Below are 16,664 nucleotides of genomic sequence, written 5' to 3'. Positions count from 1 at the left end.
GCCTGGCAGTCGATGAAGCAGGGTTCTGCGTTTCAGGGATTTCCAGTGCATGGGGCCAGTGCAGGATGATGGGGAAGGGAATCCTAGAGAGGTGTGTCTACTGGTGGATGTGTATGTTATGTGAGGATTGCAGGTCCCCGCTGGGTCAGGAGGAGTAACTGTTTTTTCCTTTTTACTTTCTTGGAATTATTCAAACTCCTTTGCCATTGTCACCAACTGCGGATCCTGAACTGGTTTTCTCCTCTCCAACTCTGGGTGTCTGTTATGGTTTTCTCAATTTGACAGCTCTCAGTTTTCTCAATTGTTCTGTGCAAAGTGTGTTCCATGGACCAGCAGCATCAGCATCACCTGGGGATTTGTTAGAAATGTGTACACCTTGCCCTGTATATGCCACATCAGACACAAGTGGACATGGGTGACAAGAGTGTAGCCCTTCAGGTGGTTCTGATGCCTGCTCAGGTTTGGGAAGTGCTGATTTGGAGGAGCCCTGATATCTTGTGTTTGACTTAAGGCATGGCAGAATACAGCAGTTTCCTCCTTCGCCTCTTGGACCCATGTCCTGTGAAGGCAGCCACCCTGGGTGCTGCCCTGGACTTTAGAGGGCCCAGTTCCAGTCTCAGCTCCACAGTAACTTTCCCCTGGACCCTGAACACAGTCCAGCAAGACTCTGGTGTTCCCCACTGGAAATTAAGGCTGTGGGCCCAGAGGATCTCCTCCCCTACTTATCCATCGTCCCCTTCCATACTGAGGCAGATGCTCAAGGCTGAAAGGTGGCTTGGCCACACTGACCTCAGATGTGGGTGAATCTGGGTATCTCATCATCATAGCTGGGCAGAAACTCTAGTAAAAATAGCAACAAGGGCTCTTGATACCAGGCCTGGGAGAGCCAAGGGCAGCAGAAGTGGGAAGGGCCAAGGAAAGGCCAGGAAGTTCTGGAAGATGATCCATGTGTCTTCCTCCACCTTTCTCACCACCAGGTACCACAGCAGATGTTGCAGTGGGCCAGCCCCAGGACAAGTGGAGAAATGGTGAATAGTCTGGCCATGGGCAGAGTAACCTGCTGGAAGGGGCAAACAGGAGGGGATACCACATAACCCCCACTAGGGATGAGCAAGGGTCCTTGAGCCAGTCACCTATCAGGAGTCCCATGTGTGTCATCTCAGGGCAGATGAAGAAGCCACAGCAAAAATGAAACTCAGGGCTCACTGATTCTAGCAAGTCCTTTGACCATGTGGAGCCTCTGATTAGCCATCCCTAAAAGCAACAGAATTAGACCTGCTTTCCCTGTTTTGTAAGAACAAGGTAAAGGTTAAAATAATTACTGAGATAATGAAAAAATAGAAAAAAACATCATTCCAATGGTCCCCTCATGGCTTGGGAGAGTGAATGCTCTCCCACAATATCTAAGGGAGTGCATCCATACCCAAGAATCTGGGTGCATTTCAGAAGCACTTTGATGTCCAGAATAAAAGTGTCCCAAGAACCCCCAGTATTCCTTAATAAGGCAGGGAAAAGGATGAACCCTAGGCCTTATTCAATAAACCGACAGAAAATTTCACTTAAAGTAAAATCTATCACAGAAGTGTTTTAAAAGTACAATTTTTACAATCAGGACCAACAGGTGGATGGCACCCTTCACTTCCCCCGACCCCTCACCTGGGTCCCGGAGGCAGCATCTTCACTCCCCCAGTCTGGAAGCAGTTGGCTTGCCATTGGGTCTTCAGCATATCCAAATGCTGAGCATGTCTGAGGCCTTCGCTCTGCTTCGTTCTGCTTTTGGGTACTGCCTTTTCCTAAATGAGGACATGTATGCTGAATCACATATCAACTTTCATCCACCTTTTACAAGTTTAGGAAAGGAGGTAGGGGAGACATTCAGAAATAATAACAAAAGGTCCAAATACAGTGAAAGCTGAGCTTCCTGCCATCCATCCCCCTCTATCTGTGCTGCCAAAAACATCTCCATAATTATGTTTACACATCTATAGAAGCCCCTTTTTAAGACCCTAAGGCAAACTGTTCTTAGACCACTTGTCTACAACATGTTGAAAGGCTTTACAGGTTAGAAAAGGTTCGGCAGGCAAACCATTCGGGAAACACTAAAGTTATTCTTCAAATAATGTTATTCATCTAACAACAGACAAGTTTCTTCTTTGGGGACTTTTCAGAGGCTGCAGTGTGCTAATGGGTGTTAGCACAGTTTCCAAAGACAGGATTTGAATTTGCAGGCTTTCTCAAACATCTTAGCAGGGAACCCCTATTTTCCTAAAATACTTATTAAGGTCATTTGGAATAGTGTGGATTGGGAAACTTTGGTTGGAGATCCTTAAAGGCCTCTCAGGGCAGTACTTTTCAAGCTTTAATGTACATTTGGATCAGCTGAGCTTTTGTTTGTGCGCATGCTGACTCAGTGGGTATGGGGCGGGCTCTGAGAGTCTGTATTTCTGACAAGCTCCCAGGTGGTGCCGATGATGCCGGCCCATGGACCACGCTGAGTAGCAAGGGTGTAATTAGCAGAGAACAATTAGAGAAAGTTTCTCCATTACCCATAAAAGTAGATTAACCTGCATAGTGTATGCCTTTGTCATGCCAGAATGGAGAGCTGCTGTCATTATCCTCCAATCTCAGTGATCATAAGCAGGACATGCTGTGACAACCTCTCCACAGCATTTTGCTTGTGAGGAGAAGCTAAGAACTGTGTTTTCATCAGTACTGTGAGTTTTCTACAGTGACTTCCATTTCTTATATGGGATAAGAAAAATAACCAATTCAAATGACACATTAAACAGGCAGCGACTGCTCAAAAGGAGGTATAATCTCATTTTCTTTTTGTTCCAGCTAGTTCTCATTCCCTAATTTTTAACATGAATAACAGATGGACATAGAAAAGAGAAGCATTGGAAAGCAGGCCCTGCCTCTGAACCACAGATATCATGTGGAGGACAGAAAAGTTCAGGATGTGTGACAAAAATTTCCTGTAGTGTGTTCACCTCAGTCTTTACCATATACTACCTGTTTACAACCCTTCATCATAATTTAATTCAGATAGAACCCAAGGCCAGGCATGGTGGCTCACACTTGTAATCCCAGCACTTTGGGAGGCCAAGGTGGGCAGATCACCTAAGGTCAGGAGGTCAAGACCAGCCTCACCAACATGGTGAAACCCCATCTCTACTAAAAATACAAAGATTAGCCAGGTGTGGTGGCACACGCCTGTAATCCCAGCTACTAGGGAGGCTGAGGCAAGAGGATCACTCGAACCCAGGAATTGGAGGTTGCCATGAGCCAAGATCACACCATTATACTCCAGCCTGGGCGACAGAGTAAGACTCCATCTCAAAACAAAAACAAAAAGGATAGAGACCTTAGAAACCTGGTGCAGTGGATATTAGCAGCAAGATCAGAACAATCTCCTTCTGATTGCTTCTTATGAAACAATTCAAGGCTTGTGGTTTCTATTCAATTTGTTATAATGACAGCATTTAATCATGGAGTCTACGGCAGCCACCACTGAATTGAGGTCACACATGTGACCATTCAGGCATGGAGTACCTAATCTATAACTAAGATTTCGCCCCTGAATCTCTGGAGGCTGTGTCATTAATTAACAAAGCATTTATTTCAAAAATAATACGCATTACAGCCTTTAAAAATGTAGCCTTGACTTGGAATGAGCAGAAGTCTGTGAAGGAAAATGGGTATTACTGGCAGTGGGTATTACTGTATAAAGGAAGAACTCAGCCATGGGAATAGCCCAATCACATTTATTCAAAGAGCTATAATTAAAAGTCTCCTTTTCTAATTTCTCAGAAGCCTACACTATAAACTCCACTTGCAGCTCCTCTCTAATCATCAACTCATAAATGAAAGTGTTAAAGTTTTAGTTCCTATGCTTATGCATGTTATAAAAGCAACATAAGACATACAAGTTAAAAATTATTTAGTGTCATCCAGAGCTGCAAAATTTTTTTTTTTTCACTTTAGGTTCTGGGGTACATGTGCAGATCACGCAGGATTGTTGCATAGGTACATACATGGCAATGTGGTTTGCTGCCTCCATTCCCCCGGCACCTACATCTGGCATTTCTCCCCATGTTTTCCCTCCCCAACCTCTCCACCCTCCTCTACCTCTGCCAACCGACCCCAGTGTGTGATGCTCCCCTCCCCGTGTCCATGTGTTCTCATTGTTCGACACCCGCCTATGAGTGAGAACACACGGTGTTTGATTTCCTGTTCTTGTTTCAGTTTGCTGAGAATGATGTTTCTAGATTCATCCATGTCTCTACAAAGGACACAAACTCATCATTTTTTATGGCTGCATAGTGCACATGCAATAAATATTTTTAATCGTGAGGGAACAATGAAAAAACAGTGACCCTTAGCCTAGCCCTGTCTTTAATTATGAAAGCTTGTTTCAATTGAGTGACAAAGGAGAGTACTTCTCAAGGGGAAGGCTCACTCTATTCCATTGCAATTAGTCCACGATCTACTGCTGATTTATCTAACTATGTCTTTTATAGTTCAAAATATAAATATATTTTAACAGCATAGGAATACATCAGAACATGTACGTTTCTGGTTAGAAGGCAAACAATATTGTAGTTAAATTTATATCTTGGGCCTAAATTGGTCTATATTGAGTTAAGGTTTTTTGTTTGTTTGTTTGTTTGTTTTTTGATAGAGTCTAGCTCTGTCCACCAGGCTGGAGTGCAGTGGCGTGATCTCGGCTCACTGCAACCTCCTCCTCCCTGGTTCAAGAGATTCTCTTGCCTCAGCCTCCCAAGTAGCTGGAATTACAGGCATGCGCTGCCATGCCCAGCTAATTTTTGTATTTTAGTAGACATGGGGTTTCACTATCTTGGCCAGGATGATCTCCATCTCCTGACCTTGTGATTCGCCCTTCTCAGCCTCCCAAAGTGCTGGGATTACAGGCATGATCCACCGTGCCCAGCCCAGAGTTAAGTTTTATAAAATGAAACCTCACAAGTGTATGTTGCATGGGTTTTTTCTTAATCAGTTCATATATCCTTATACCAGTATTTACACGTCTGTTTCCTTATATGTGTGTATACTGCTTAACATAATACTATGAGTAAATATTGCGTTACACACATTGTTTTGCTTTTTGGTGAAGGACATCCAGGAATTCTCACATATCTACGTTTTTATCAGGCAGATCACTGACTTACTCATCTCCTGTTGAAAATTTTTCCCTTTTTTGTTAGCAAGTGTCTTATTAAGGGTGAGAAACTGGCATTTTACCTGAGGAAGCTGGTTTGGGGAGGCGGCTTTGAAGAGGTCGCATCCCTCTGGCAGTCATGATGGGGTCAGATGCCGAATGAACAATGGCGCTATCTGCAGGGCGCTGGCCGTCTGTGGAGGAAGGCACTTCACGTTCAAGGGTTTGGGCTCTCATGGAAGAAGCTGCAGAAAAGGCTGACTGGAGAGGCAGGAGAGGCTCAGTGTCCTCTGGGGAGTCTGGCTGGCATAGGTATCTTCCCGTCGAGCGATTTCCCGAGTCTGGGAGTGGGAAGGTTCCAATCCCACTGTCCAATGTTCTCATCTGGCAGTTGGATTCTGAGATAGAATGACAGAGAGAGAAAGGATTAGAGAAGGCTCATGTAAAAGGATAAAAGAATCATGGAAATTGGGGATGATCTAGGGGAAAGGTGACACCTAAAAGGGCGAATTTAAGAAAAAGAAAAATGATAAGCATTTGGAAACAGTATTAGTGGTGTAGCAAATTTCCAGTGAGGCGCATGAAATGGACTTTTTGAAACTAAAAACATCCCCTTCATATATTATGAGGTAAGAAGACCAGCCTGTTACGAGCAGCAGTTGTTACTTGTGCATATATCCTGGATAGGTCTTTAGAGTTAGAACAGAAGAAGAACAGTCATTAGAGACCAAATTGTGGTCACCCTTATTACAATCTGGGAATCATATGACTTCAACCAATTAGTTGAAATTTATTAACTGAAATAATGAGTAATGAGCACACATAAATTGAAGTGATGTCCTAACAATGGTAATTGTGTATCTCTTGCATGAATGATCACCCATTCAACAGTTGACTAAATCTCTGGCCTCTTAATTTGACTGGGGGTACAAGTAATTCATACGCCAGAAGGGTCATCTCAAAGAGTACCTTTCCCATCATAACATCACTTATCAAGTGGGCTTCATTCGACCCAATTGGCACTTGAAGTCTTGTGAGAAGGCTGTGAGCCACGTTCTTTCACTCTCACTTTATTCAGTGACAAAACTCATCAGTAACCCTTTGGATTTCTTGGAAGTCCCAGGGATCCCACTATTCTCTGGAACAAATTAAGGTAATTTCACCATGTATGTGACATATTCTGTTCATTGTGTGTCATCTTCAAAGAGTTTTATATACAGAGAAAAGTATGGTATTTGAACAAATTACTATGTATTTAATTTCTGGAATGGCGGTATGATTTATCCAAACCAGTGAGGCACCTTCCAAGATCTGGATGTCATCCAGAAAGTCTCCTATTCATATAATAATCTTGGAATTAAACTTCCTAAGTTTCATCTTAGAAGCATCTTACAAGTCTAGTACTGGGTAAGACAAACGACTTAGCCCTGTGTTAGGCATGGTGGGGAGTGTAATAAATTATAACATGACATTTGTATTAAAATCTCAATAGCTCACGCCTGTAATCCCAGCACTATGGGAGGCCGAGGCAGGTGGATCATGAGGTCAAGAGATCAAGACCATCCTGGCCACCATGGTGAAACCCCGTCTCTACTAAAAAATACAAAAATTAGCTGGGCATGGTGGTGCACACCTGTAGTCCCAGTTACTTGGGAGTCTGAGTCAGGAGCATTGCTTGAATCCAGGAGGCAGAGGTTGCAGTGAGCTGAGATCGTGCCACTGCACTTCAGCCTGGCACCTGGTGACAGAACGAGACTCTGTCTCAAAAAAAAAAAAAAAAAAAAGGCTGAATAGCTACAACTTCTTTGGTGCTTTAGGAACAGAGGCTTGTGGAGCTTGTGGAGTGATCTCCGCCAATGACTAATTGTCAGAACCCCTGTGCAAGAGCCTTAGCCTCTTGAGGTCTCAGGTTCCTTTTAGGATTGCTGTGAGGATTAAAATATGTTCACCATTGAATCTTTAGAATTTACACTGACACTAAGCACACTGTGAGACACCCAAGTAAATGAGTAATGAATGGCAACATATACAAAATGCTTAGTATAATTATTACACATTAGTAGATATCTGATAGGTGAATAGCTTATCCTTAAGTATCTTTTATATACAATCTCACTTCATGCTCAGCAATTACTATTCAAACTTCAGAATTTGCCTATTCCCCTACCCTCCCCCTCAAAACCTCTTTGCTGGGAATTTCCTAATACTAAGGCAAAAATAAAGGGATGGGGATGTGTATGGAGTTGGCTTTCCTAGGCTCAAGGAAGTTTGGTGTTTGGTTTCGGAAGTACTAGAAGGATGAAGTCCCTACTTAAGAGGCTTCAGTCTTCACAGGGATATTTAGTAGGAAGACACAGATACCCTTTTTCCTCCACTATGGTATCATTTAGCCATCTCATATGCCCTGGGATCTCAGAGTTGGGTCATGGACTCCAGGATCCCTGAATCATACAGACACACCATGAGAGGTGCTTTTCCCTCCCGGGATTAAAAGGCCTAAGTTTTAGCCCCATTCACTTCAGGGCCTCCACCTGGTCAGCATTATTCTCAACCAGCCTTACAGATTATTCATGATCTTCTCTTTTCATTTTCTCCTCAATAAGGTGATTTCATTTCGATAGAATGGTGTTTTTGAGAAAGGATCAGCTGTTTGCATGAGGAAGCACTGCCAGACAAGTAAAAAAACAAAAAAAAAAAGACCCTGCTATTCAGACTTCTGTGTCTTTTCTCAATTTTGGCCTACACATAAAACACTCTTCAGATTTAGCATGTACATGTGTTGTAATTGGGGCAATTCTGAAAGTCTGAAATGTTTCAGACTTACAGGAGTAAGTAGATCTTCATCAGAACCGACTCAGTTTTTGAAGATGAGAATCAAAGATTCGTGGGATGTAGCAGCTAAGATGTGTCAGCCCCTATGTGCCCCAGGCTGCCTGCCCTAATAATTTACCCCAGCATCCTCAAGACTGCCTATTCCTGAATCAAGGAGGGCTCAGCAAGGCAGGACATTCGAGGTACTTTTCCTTTTGAGAAGACATGTCCTCAAAAGTTTGGTGCTTATTATAGCTTTCAGGAGTTCTGTTTTCTTTGTATCATCTCTTCATCTTCACATATCTATAAGGCAAGAACTATTATTGCCATTTAGAAATGAGGAATCACAGCTAAAAGAGGTTAAGCAACTTATCCAAGGCCAGATGCTATAAATGAAAGCCTGGACTTGAATCTAGGCTTGCTTAACTACAAAGACAATGTTCTTAGCCTCCAAGCTATGCTGACTCCCCACAGAAACACAAGTAACCCCCACAGTGGGCTCTGCTCAGTTCATAGCCATTGAGACAGCTACATGAGCAGAAGGCTCACAGCATGGCCCCATGGCTTCTAGGCAAGGTGCCCAGCTTCTCTTCTGAAATTGGTGCTGGCCCTAGAATTCTAGCTTGGTTCCTGGGCTCCCCATTCTGAGGCTGGAGTCCACTGCCAACATGCCTGGCATCTAACTGGTTGTCTGGCCCTATGCAGGATGCCTATATAGTTCTGAGAATCACAATTGCCTAGTAACTCTCCCTTCTGCCCTCTTGAGTTGAATCCCTAGACTCCTTGCCAGGGTTTTCTTAGAGTTTACTTTGCCTACTGATATGGTTTGGAACTGTGTCCCTGCTACATTTCATGTTGAGATGTAATCCCCAGTGTTAGAGCTGGGGCCTGCTGGGAGGTGTTTGTATAAGGGGGTATATCCCTCATGTATGATTTAATGCCATCCCCTTAGCGGTGAGTGAGTTCACGCAAAATCTGGTTGTTTAAAAGTGTGTGGCACCTCCCACCTTCTCTCTTGCTCCCGCTCTTGCCATTTGAGACACCTGCTACTCCTTCACCTTCTACCGTAATTGGAATCTTCCTGAGGCCCTGACCAGCAGCTGATGCCAGCGCCATGCTTCCTATACAGTCTGCAGAACCATGAACCAGTTGAACCTCTTTTCTTATAAATCACATAGCCTCAGGTATTTCTTTATAGCAATGTAAGAATGGCCTAATACACCTCCAGCTTGGAAGACAGGCACTCTTCCAAGGGCAATGTTTTTCTGGCTTTGTCTCTCTCTTATACGTATTTTAAGGCACATAGAACACTTAATCCAGTCTTCACAAATGAAGACTGAAAAAGCAAAGTGAGAATCTTGGCTGCCTTTTCAGTTTGGCAATAGGCGCCATATACAAAGCCCACGTATGTTTGTCTAACCTATAACACAAAGCCATGGGGCAGTTGCAGGAAATAAGGCAGAGGAGGAATTTGGGGGTAGAAAAAATGTTGAAGGTGGTCTAAGTCTGGTGCCTTTCTGAGGACGACATTTTCTAGCATCAGTCCCCTTAAATTGCTTTGCTTTTCTTTCAACACCCAATATTATTATACCAGAGTCTATAAAACAGGACTTTCAGAATTCTTCAGTTCTCTGATTCTCTGAGAATTGCATGCCCTAACATTAAGCTCAGAAACCATTTGCTGTTAAGGCCATTTTTTTAATTTCTAAAAATTACAGAGGCCAAATGTACTGAATGTGAAGGATTCATTCACTATGAAGTGAGGTGTGGACAGTCAGGGGCTCAGACACTTGCCAAGTTTCCCCCGCAAGAAAATTTCTTTGGAATGTATAAACCTTTGGAAATGGAAGCTTATACTGAAGAAGCTGACACCATCTTTATGTAGTTTCTTTAAGACACTAGTCGTTTTTTGCAGTTCATAAAAGTTTTGTAACCTGAATTACAAGTGTTAGATACTGTACTTCTGAAGCCAGGCTTTTTCTCAGAGAACTTTAAGAACTCACAAAATAATTACATGGTTGTAGTAGGAACTAAGTTCAAAGGGGCGAGCCTGCCTCCCATCTTCAATGAGGTGATGCAGTATTGCTCTCAACAAATGTGAATTCACATTTCTGGCTGTGAGTATAGTTGCCCACAGGGCCTTGCTAATGAGTTCAAGGGTAGGGTTGTTGGATGTACAAACAGGCTTCATTCCTGCAAGGTCACCAACTACATCTCTGATTCTGGTCAGCCCTCTCACCTGTTCCCATTGTTCCATTTCCCTTCTCTCTGTCTCTCAAGGTATTAATAAATTCTCATACTTCACCACCACCATCAAGTCCCAGGCAGCTCATGGAATGACTTAAGGCACTACTTCCCAGTCCTTTTAAAGTTGTCTCATACAAAGAAAATACACAGTTGGTGGAGGAAAACACAAGTCCCCAGGACAACTGGTCAACTGAGGGCTGAACAAGCTCCTTCTCAGTACATGTGACACCCATTCAGAGCAGTGATCAGCAGAATGGTATGGAGTCTTATAGAGAATGGAGTCCCCATTCTCTTTTACCACACCTTGAATACATTGCCTTGCACATGTTTGATATGCAAGAAGGAGACCTTTTCAGTTTCCTAGAAGCAAATACAGGACTTTCTATAAGGCTCTCCTTTTGGAGGAAGAATGTTAAGACTGCTTGGGGCAGTAATATTGTTTGGCACCAGACTTCAGTAAACAGGAAAGTTACTGTGTCTGAGAGGGACATGAACAGGGAAGATGGGTGTGGTTCTGTGTGGGATGGTGGCAGAGAATTTTGAAGAAACATTTCCACTGGGGATTTTCAAGTTAGGGTATGTGACAGAAAATCCCCACACATCTCACCAATGAGTGTTACTCTGCTGCTCCCCACCCCCAGCTGCCTCAGCATCTGGCCTTAGTATCTTCATCTGCAAATTATATCCCACTATCTTCATTATAGGGGTACTTTGAGGCCTAGAAACAAAGCATGTGATAAGCCTGGCACAATGCTTGAAATAGGCACACTGTTATGATTCAGAAAATGGCAGCAGTTCTCAAAATAAATGTTGTTAGATCGTAAGCATCCTGCAGGCATAACTGGATTTGATTCATCTCATCAGTTCTCCCATATAAGTGGCTCCTGCTCCATGATTGCTCTTATTCTACAGTAAGGTAATTATACTCCCCAGGTTTCTGACTCTATCACCAGTGCTCAGCATCACACCTAACACATAGTCAGCCTTCATTGATGTGGAATGAATGAATGGGTAAATGAAAAAACAATGAACTTTTAGAATAGTCTTCCTTATCATTAATGGATGTGCACCTCTTCTTGTGAAATCTCAATCTGCTTCTTTTTGCTCTGACTTTAGCAACCAAAGCAAACAGCTGACTTCCCTTTCTGTAGCTATTTTTCACATGAAGCCAGACTTCATTAATTCAGATGGCCACAGAGATAACATCATTCCGAATCCTGAATATTTCAATGATGGATTTCTTAGTACTTTAAAGTCCTTGGGACAAGAATAGATGACCAAGGCAGAGGACAGCCAACAGAAGGCTGTTCTAGCATCCTCCTCAGTCCCTGCCCCAGTGCACAGCATCACTGGGCCTGAGGGTCCCAGGTCTAGGAAGCTAGTGTGGCACATCCTGAGAGATTCTAGTTGCTAAGTGGAATGCTGCCATCCTGTTTAACACCAGCATCCATTGGTAGTGAGAACTAAGTTCTTACTACAGAGTCGCTTTCCTGGGATCATTTGTAGTGAGTGGATGAGATTACTCAGGAACTTCTTATGTGCATTTAACCAGAACAGTGAGTTGCTTCTCTTAAAGCAAATTTGTTAACTTGGTTGGCTATTGCCTTAGTTCTGTTAACTTGGTTGACTACTGCCTTTGTCTATTTTGCATTCCTATAAATGGGTACCTAAGACTGAGTAATTTATAAAGCAAAAAGATGTATTTGGTTCATAATTCTGGAGGATGCTGGCATCTGCTCAGCTTCTGGTAAGGCCTCAGGAAGCTTACACTCATGATGCAAGGCTGGAGTGTGTTACATGATGAGAGAAGGGGGTGAGTGCCAGACTCTTTTAAACAACAGCTCTCTGGTGAACCAATACAGCGAGATCTCACTCATTACTTCAGGGAGGACACCAAGCCATTTACAAGGGATCTACTCTCATGACCCAAACACCCCCCCCAACAGGCCCCACTTCCAACACGGGGGGTCACAATTCAACATGAGATTTGGAGGTGACAAATACGCACACTATATAAACTATGCTTCTTCCAAACTTGTTTTATACCACATTTGTTCACATAGCAACATCATCTTTATAAACAGCTGCAAAGAAAAAAGTTGATTTCCAGCACTATTTCAGTTAATATAAATTTCCAAGTGAGTGGAATATGAATTAGCAATGATTTTGGGTGTTTGGGAAATGCCACTAATTTGTTTCTCAGCCTTTTCTTCTGCAGATTCAAGCGTCTCCATCTTTTCTCACAGATCCAATTTCACATATCTGTAATGATTTGAATTTGTAAACTCAAAACTCTTGTATTATTAATGTATCTGTCCAAAGAGATTATTATAGGACAGGTTTAAGAAAACCTGAATTTAGTTCTAAGTTACTCTGAATATTCAGATAAATGAAGTGAGAAGATACACTTCAGAGTTGGAAAGACTGAGCTCAAAGACCTGCTTAACTACCTGCTTGCTGTGGGACAACAAGGGCTTTTTAGAACTATTCTGAATTAAATAGTCATAACTCATTTTAAGTATGCCTGGCAGAGTGCTCATTACAAAGTAGACACTCAGTAAGTTTCCATAACTGGTTGTCAGGGGAAGTGAGGGGCTCTGTAGGTACATAACACATACACTGTCATGGAATCCAAGGCAAACCAAATTGTGATTTGTGCAGCTAGTGCTATACTGCAGCAGCTGCGTACATTTTCCTCAACAACTACCCTGGTTATTTCCCAAGGAGTTACCTTTAGGCAGCCATTTTCTTGGGGGTTAGTTCATCAAAAGCATTAATGAATGACTGGTGAATATGGACTGATAAACTTGAGGGAGCTGCAATCTGCCTCATGTAAAGAAGAGAGTCTTTTTTTTTTTTTCTTTTTTGGAGGCAGCACCTTAAAAGGCTTTTTTTAAAGCCTACACAAATGATGTCTGCTGATGCTCCCTTGTTTACAGACTTACGACATTCTCAGGTAATAGTCCCAGATTAGTACGCCATCATATTCAGTAACTTACAGTACATGGATTCTAAAAGATTATATTTGCTTCTGTGCAATGACCTACCCACTTACAGATTCAAACAAATTATGTCAGTAATCACCTTTTCCCCCTCTTCAACCTTCATTCATAAATCCTACAAAAATAGAAAATTTTGCAACTCAAACTTTTTCACTTTGAAAACTTCCACATAGCTATGAAAGTTTCAGCCAAACATACAATGAGGCTCCAACACAATTTAGTCAGAAAGAGTGACTCATGGGTGTTTAATATTCATATCTTATTAATTGGCATGCATTCCTATAATGCAAGTGGTCATGTAAATAAGTCTTTGTAGACGGCCTCTCCAAGTTCCTAAACATCTTTAAGCTACATGTGGTATTGGCAGCAGAAACTTAAACTACAGATGGGAAAACAGATCTCTTTATTTGCACATCCTTCTCTTTATCTGAACGGCTGAAACAAGCTAAAAAAAACCTAAGCCTGTTGCCAAAGCCACATCAATTAAATGTCGGTTATTCATTCTAAGTTTACCCCACGGCTTTCTCAAAGTAGTAAAAAATGTCTATAATGGTTATTTATTCACAACCACTGGGTAACTTTTGGCTGTGGCATTAAGATGACCTTCTGGAAGGGTAAATTCACTCTGATGGCTTTGGAATTCATGAGAATACTCAGCCTCTAAATTCAAACTGGATTTCAGCTTCCTGAAATTTGAAAAAAGAGCAGGAGAATATAAATTTGTCTTCTAATCTCTCACGCTGTCTTTGGGTAGCGGAAGACCAGACTTTGTGAGTTTGGTATGGGAATGAGTTGCATAGGGGATGAATATTTTTTAAATGTAGGGAATTAATATAACAATTAAAAATGGAAAAAAAATGGACCATGAAATTCCTTAGTAAAAATGAAGGAGAACTTATTTCAACCAATATAAAAGAAGTGGCACCTCAGACTAAGTTGGGATCCAGTGATTCCAATATTCTTTGTCTGACAGTAGCATCATGCAAATTACTGTGGTAGGATGTAATTTAAAGATATAAACTGGAAACGGTCATAAATGTATTCCGAATGCCCACATAGACCATGCCTTTACAGAAATATTTCTTGAATTTATTTTTATATACAGCTGTTATAACCCCTGAAAAAAAAAATTCCTTGATGTGCTGCTTCTTGTCACTGATACTGAAATGGCCTTTCTAAAGTGTTGGAAATGGTTATTGGTCTAGTATTCCAGAATATGTTATGCAATTCTCCAAACACTTCTTGAATTTTTGCAAATTTTAATAACTGTCACTATACTCTTGTCACTCTAGACTAAAAAATCTTGAGGTCTTCACATAACTGCTTCATGTCTTGCTATGCTACTATGCCTGTCTTAAAAAACAATGGCTAGACTTGCACACAGTACACTGTGATATATACGAGTGGGCTAATGTGATCCCTACAGTTTAATGGCCAGCATTTGTTTGACGTGGTCATCTGACTTAGGAACACAGTTGGATCCCAGACTCCTAGGTCTTGTTTTACGAGTTATCACTTCCAGCTCAAAGTCCTTGTTTATGAGAGTAGGACACAGTTCTCCCAACTCCTCACAAAGCAATGTTTATCACTTAACCACTTTTCTATCCATATGTCAAGTCTTGCCCTCCTTAGTTTGACATTTTTCTAAGAAAAAAAAACTTACTTTAATTAGCAAAACATTCTAGAGTACCACACAACGTAGGATCACAATGGCTCCAGCCCTGATCCTTAACTGCCATTTTTCTAATTGAAGAAATGCCAATTTATCTCTACCCTTTTTCCCACTGTTATCCTTGCCCATTCTCTAACAAAATTACTCTGTGCTCAACCTTTTTCCCCAAATCCAATTATAATTTAGCTATTTGTATGTATCTTCTTTTAATCCACCTTTGGGCTGGTGCATCTGCAAGGCATTTTAAGTCTAAACACATGCTTTTTACTGATTCTCCTTTGGTCACAGACTCATTACATTCTCAGATTACATACCCAAATTAGTGAGTCATGATTTTCTGTTACAGAAGGTACAACATATTGATCCTAAAAGTTTATCTTTGCTTGTGTACAACAATCTACTCTTTCCCATAAATTCACCCCATCTCTAGCTGTCATGCCAAAATGAAGTGAAAAGTTGAACAATTATTTGGTGAATCTGATAGACACAGGTGGCCACTATGGGTGGTTCTGTCTCTTTAAATCTCTTCTACTTCACATAAAGTTTGTTGAATTATATGGACAACTGCCTCTACTCTTAATTTCAACTGCCTGGATAACATCTGCCTTGATAAGACACATGAGGGAAGGGAGGAAAGAAAATAAATTGGGATACAATGCTGCAGGAAGAGATTTAAACCAGCTTTATTTGTCAAGAAACATATAAAAACAGGGAAGCATGGGGAAATTCAGACCAATCCATTTAGCAACTGATGAAAATTTTATTAAAGATATTTACAGGAGCATTGGAGCCAGATCACCCTATTCGTCATTGCACTAACTTTTCTAAATTAAAAATTTGAAGTTAGATATCTACTCTAAGAGTATAAATAATTTTAGTCTGTTTATATTACTGTAATTATAGATATTTAATCAAAGTTCAGAAAGATAAGAATTTAAAGTTCAAAAATGTGTTCCGTCTTTTGTCTCCGTATTTAATCAGTATTAATTACTTTTTCAATTATATTCAAAAAGAAGAAAGCTCAGGACTTCACAACCTTAAGCTTTTAAAAAATATTCATTTTACTATGTTTTACTTGCTTGTAAGGATTTTAATTACTATAAGATAATCTATTTTAAATGAATATCAAGGATCATTTATTTTTCTTTTATGTGACTGTAGTCGAAATGCTGGTGAAGAGAAGGCTGAAGTTGACATGAGTCTATCTTTCCATTTCAGTGGCCACCCTCCACTCACCAATATCCCATGGCTGTCTCTAAGGAAGATAATAAAAGAAGTAATGAAATCCAACAGACCAGGGGATATAGATATGGGTAAAAATACATATATGGGTTTTTGCTTCCATCCATGAAAAATTAAACTGGTACAGAAATATGCACATGCACGCACACACAGTTTTCAGACATTGAAAGATAGAAAGCACAGAATTTGATCTCTGAATCAAGGAAAACAAATGAAGTAAGCCCCACAATTACTCTAGCCAACTGCCTGGAGATGGTTTCTAGACTGAAACATAGAGAGAAGAAATACAAACATAGCCTGGAGGTAAATAAAGGGGACAGGTATGAGGATCAAAGCAGCTAAAATTTGCAGGGCAGATGTATACTAAAGAATGGAGAACACTAGAAATAGTAATATATTGAAATACCCTAGCTTGGCTGTGATGAATACATTTTGAACAATCCTGCCAATTCCATTTTGCCCACCCTGAGCTATGTAGGGCATTCTGTTCCAAGAGCTTGTGGTCTGAGAC

At 41.3% G+C, this 16,664-nt stretch overlaps 1 protein-coding gene across 5 annotated transcripts in view; it reads right to left on the bottom strand.

The window, feature by feature from the left end:
• NCKAP5 (NCK associated protein 5) overlaps positions 1-16,664 on the bottom strand; it is a 970,844-nt gene that overhangs the window by 59,045 nt on the left and 895,135 nt on the right. For all 5 annotated transcript variants that reach the window (XM_064382824.1, XM_064382825.1, XM_064382828.1 and 2 more), the window contains 2 exons: positions 5,263-5,577; positions 1,657-1,793 (listed from right to left, as the gene is read on the bottom strand). In XM_064382824.1, the coding sequence (XP_064238894.1) occupies positions 1,657-1,793; positions 5,263-5,577 (452 nt within the window). The remainder of the gene's footprint in view (positions 1-1,656; positions 1,794-5,262; positions 5,578-16,664) is intronic.

This window comes from Aotus nancymaae, unplaced genomic scaffold (assembly GCF_030222135.1).
Source record: "Aotus nancymaae isolate 86718 unplaced genomic scaffold, 86718_ANA_hifiasm-v0.15.2.pri h1tg000029l, whole genome shotgun sequence".
In the NCBI taxonomy this organism is placed as follows: Eukaryota; Metazoa; Chordata; class Mammalia; order Primates; family Aotidae; genus Aotus; species Aotus nancymaae.
Note: the sequence above shows the minus strand (reverse complement) of the source record. Positions and strands in the feature narration are given on the sequence as shown.